General features: G+C 34.7%; 1 protein-coding gene across 1 annotated transcript; it reads left to right on the top strand.

Annotated features, from left to right (window-relative positions):
- The first annotated feature begins 488 nt into the window (after positions 1–488).
- On the top strand, positions 489–2,934 carry LOC125804022 (uncharacterized). The gene is made up of 2 exons (XM_049483127.1): positions 489–495; positions 1,904–2,934. Exons 1-2 carry the CDS (start codon positions 489–491, stop codon positions 2,932–2,934), a joined length of 1,038 nt encoding a protein of 345 aa, XP_049339084.1.
- The last annotated feature ends 2,076 nt before the right edge of the window (positions 2,935–5,010 follow it).

Raw genomic sequence — 5,010 nt, 5'->3', positions numbered from 1 at the left:
TGCTAGTGGCAGACAGGGGTGGGGGAGTCAGGTAGTGGAGGAGTCAGTGTCTCTGTCTGGTCAGAAGGGTGAATTTTTGAAGTGGAGGACAAAAGGGCCTGTTAATGGGCCCTCAATACGGAGACATTAAGCTGACAGACAGGACAGCTTACAGGTACAATGGTTTTGTGTATTGGTTTTGATCCCGCCCACAAATTTAGGCCTATATAACTCAGAAGCATGGACTCCAGTTTAGTCTCCAGCTTGACTTCCCTTAGTCTCCTTGCTCCCTGCTTTGAACCTTCAGACCAAGGCAGAAACAGAAAAGTCAAAATGCTGCTACTCTAAACTCAACAGTAGGCGGCAGTAGAAGGTTGCTTAACGCCGGAGGACAGGGGTCTTGATGCACATTTTGATTTATTTGCTACACACCAACCATCATGTCAGGTAATTCAATTTTTTTTTTGGTCTACTCTTCAGCTTGTATGTTTCTGTACACACCAACCATCATGTCAGGTAATTCAATTTTTTTTTTGGTCTACTCTTCAGCTTGTATATTTCTGTAATAATAACACACAGTTCTTCAGAAAACATGGCTCACGATAGATTAACATTTGCATTGGCATATATATGGCGTATATATATATATATATATATATATATATATATATATATATATATATATATATATATATATATATATATATTTATATATATATATAACTATTAAATAAATGAACTTATTTAAACTGCTCAAATTAGATATTTGATTTGCTATGCCCCACTGTCAAAACTGTCATAATTACATTACATGGCTGCTGACAGTTGTTTTTTGTACATTTTTACATGAATAGAAAAAAAATGTTAGTCATGTTTTACTGTGTTTAAAAGTTGTTGCAAGGTGGTTGCTAGAAGGTTATCTGTAGATACTGTAAAACGTATTGTGTTCCAGGTGTTTGCTAATGTGTATATAAATTGATAGAAAGTTGTAACAGATAGATAGATAGATAGATAGATAGATAGATAGATAGATAGATAGATAGATAGATAGATAGATAGATAGATAGATAGATAGATAGATAGATAGATAGATAGATAGATAGATTCAATCGTTGAAATTAGTTTACAAATCTCCCATTCTCTGCACAATTCTTTACAGTTTTTGCACAATTTAAGCATGGCTGATTGACAATTAAATGTTTCTTTGACAGTGCTTTTAGTATAATTGTATGTTTTCTGGCTGAAAATATACTAATTATTTTTTTCTTTAATATTCAGAGAGAGTGTTTGAGTTTAATGAAGAAGAGGAGCTGCTTTCACTGAGAGAGGGTCTGGATTGTCCATACTGCCAAAAATCAAAAGCTTCCCATGGCCATCTTTCAACCCGGCATTTAAAATTTGCTATCCATTATAAAGACAAAGACACTGGTGAGTGTACATGGTATAAATGTGACAACCATTGCAAATGTAACAAATCATAAATCTTATTCAATTTTTTCCTCATTAATTTGAGAATATTTTCTATACTGTCTCCCATACTTCTGTTTCCCCAGACAAATTCAGCATACCATGCTTGTGTTCTGTGAGGCATGTGTCAAAAAGGAGCCACTGGCACTGTCCAAGGTGCCAGCAAATTGTCAGCAGATCACCTGCCTTTAAGAAACACCTTGCCAATCATGGTATGACTAAACTCTTTCATTTTTTTTTTACTTATTTATAAATGACTTGCTATCTGTAATACAAAATTGTTGTCAAATCAGTGGCAAATTGTGATTGTCTTCTGATTGTATTTCAAACATAGGTTTGGTGCTGATGAAGAATCCAACAAGTAAGCGCCTTTTCTTCTTTTTTACAACCTAATATTATTTGTAGTTCCCAAAACATTTGAATCATGTTTTACAAATCTTTTCATATAATTTTCCAGAGGAAACTGCTGCAGAAACAGAAAACTCCACTGCCCAGGATCATCCTCCTTATAATCGTCTGCAGTGTAAAATCTGCCATTCAGATTTTTCGAACATTTCAAATTTGAGACGCCATGAAAGACTACAACACAATAAGGACATGCAACCAATTATTTGCATTGATGTAAATAAGGGCATTTTTGTCACGCCAAAAGACCAGCATGGACCAAGAGTGCCAATTCATGTCTGCAAATCTGTTCTCTCCCAGACGATGTCCTGTGAGGTAGACATTTGCCGGGACCTCATGGCTATTGCACTAAAAAGTGGCAATCCTGGGATGGAGTGCCAGCATTTGGAAAGGACAAACAAAGCAGTGGCATATGCTCCTCCACCACTTCTAACTGAAAAATCCCTTCAGTCAATGAGTGACAGAGGCCTTATCTCAAGCACAAGACAACAGGAATGCTGGGATCTGAATGCAAAGGCACGCTCACAAGAAACAGACTGTGTTTTCCCAATTTTCTGGGAAGAACAGAGTCTTTCTGGTCGATTTATATATTTTTCAGTTTTTACCAACCAAAAGGACAACTGGTGCCAGTTTTTCAGAACCCGTGTGACCTTTGATAGACAAGCGGGCCAGTGGCATTGCCAGTGTCGCGTAAAGCACAAGGGCATTTGTACTCACAGGTACCTTGCAATGTGGTACTTGTTTCAAGAGCATCCCCACCTACTAAAAGCAACAACAGCTTTGAATTTGGAGGAAGAGGACATAGAAGAAAGTGTCTCAGAAAATGGAGAACCCAAAAGGCATGCGGCTGAAAGGTCCGCTGATGTCATCAAGATGACAGAATATTTATGGAATAAAAAGAAAATCCCAGAAGACATCCCACACGAACTTTCAACAAAGGAGCAAGCAATCCCTGAGGCATTCAAACCATTAGAGGAGATATGTCCGTATTGCCCTGGACCTTGTCCTCCTGCTCTGAAGGAGAGTCAGCTGTTGACAATGCATGGCACAGTCTATTGCATTTTTTCTGTGACCAAAGGTTAGTTAATCACAGTATTATTTACATAAATCAATTTTAATCAATGTATGTGTGTAGATAACTAAAAATAATATTGTATCTTTATAGGTGTTCCAGTTTATGTGAAGGAGTGTCCAGTTTGCAAGATGCTTGTGAGATTCCAAGATTATAAGTCTGGGTTTCACAACTTTAATGACAAAGTGTTCCTGTCAATTCCCTTGTGCTCACTTATGACAACTGGACTCTGGGTAAGCACCTGTATTTTATCATGAACTGGTTAGTTTATAACTATACATATATATATATATATATATATATATATATATATATATATATATATATATATATATATATATATATATATATATATGTATAGTTATAAACTAACCAGTTCATGTCATGTATATATATATATATATATATATATATATATATATATATATGTACCATTTGACATGACATGTTCAATAAAGTTATTAAATAACAATTAATAGTATATGTAAAACAATTCCAAATCAACTCTAAATCAGACAATTACTTTATTTTCTTAACAGAACCATGTTGCAGTGGGACGTTTCCTGACTATGTTGGAGGATTATACCAACATTTCCATTCCTCATAATACAGTGAGACGAGCCTTCTACCATTTTAGTGCATTAAGGAATTTCTCTTATGAGTTTTCCTGCCATCGATGCGGCCACAATCCACCAATTCTAATAGCAGATGCTAACTGGAAAACTGCATTTGATGTGCCTGGTGAGAAACATTTTTTATTTAATGTCTTTCAATTCTATAAATACTTGCTAAAAAATGTCAAGATATATTATTATATCTCATATATTAAGATATTTACAATGTTATATATACAAATCTTTATCAAATTCAACAATCAATCAGAATTTTCAAAAGCAGATTTAAAAAAGTTTCTGTCACATCAATTAAAGTTATACTTTGGAGCAATCAAAACATCCTATCAAATATATCAAATAGTATATATTCTATTTGAATGCCTGAAACTCATTTTTGTCCTGTTTTGTACCTATTTGGCAGTACACCTTCTTAAGCGTCCAACAACTGCCAATGCTGGTCCTGAAGACATTCAAGTTAATGTGAAGACACGATGGGAGATGTTGGAAAAAGAAATAATTGGATCTGGATTCTGTGATGGTAAACCTTTAAGTAATATTTCTGTTTTATGGAAAAAATGAAAGAGTTATAGTATTTCTGTCAAATAACTATTGTCAAAATATTTCCCCTTAGACACCACTGCCACCAATCCCTTTACCAGCATGCTGACATATTCAGCATTCACACCATGGATTGGAGAACAAACTAGAGTTAACAACACCATACCCAAATCAGAGATTTTTAAAGGTCTCTCAGAAAAGGACCGCACTGCTGTGTCGAAGGGAACGTTCATTGATTAGGATGCCATCCTAGGTGTTTTGGAAACAAAAACGTTATTACTAGCATTGTCCTTAACACTATATCATTAACAGTTAACAAAAATTGGAAAGTATGCTTTTGTAATTGTGCTGATGTGATAGAAAAATCTAATAGTACTTATTCTTTCTATCTTTTAGCCAAAGAAGGAGGATTTGATTGCAGCCTGCAATGCTCTTGGAGTATCGGAAGCTGGTTCCCGAAGTGACCTGATAAATAGGCTTCAGGAGCTTCTTCTTTACAAAGATATATACCCCAAGATGTTTTTCAAACTTCAAAAAACTGGAGGTAAGATCAGTATAGATACAGTAGCTATCAAAGGTCTGCTGCAAAGACAAAATCCATACGGCATTGTATTTAAATTGTGACATAGAATGACAGAAGAACCATGTACCAACAAAGAACTACCTAAAAAAGAATTATCAAAATAAACTGCAGTGGAAAGAAGTGTATCCAACTTCAATAAGCAAGTAAATTAAGTGTGTGAAAAGCTAGTCTTTTCTTTTTCATGCATTGAAAGAAAATGCTGAAAATGTTAAAAGTGATTAAAATTACATTCCTTTCCTCAAAAATGTTCAATTTAATTTAATATCAATATCATTAAAAAACAGCAGTACAAATATTTTAATTATACCTGATTATGTGTGAAATAATATGTA

Source organism: Astyanax mexicanus, chromosome 8, assembly GCF_023375975.1.
Source record: "Astyanax mexicanus isolate ESR-SI-001 chromosome 8, AstMex3_surface, whole genome shotgun sequence".
NCBI lineage: Eukaryota > Metazoa > Chordata > Actinopteri > Characiformes > Acestrorhamphidae > Astyanax > Astyanax mexicanus.
The sequence above is the reverse complement of the archived record's forward strand: the minus strand, read 5'-3'. Positions and strand labels throughout refer to the sequence as shown.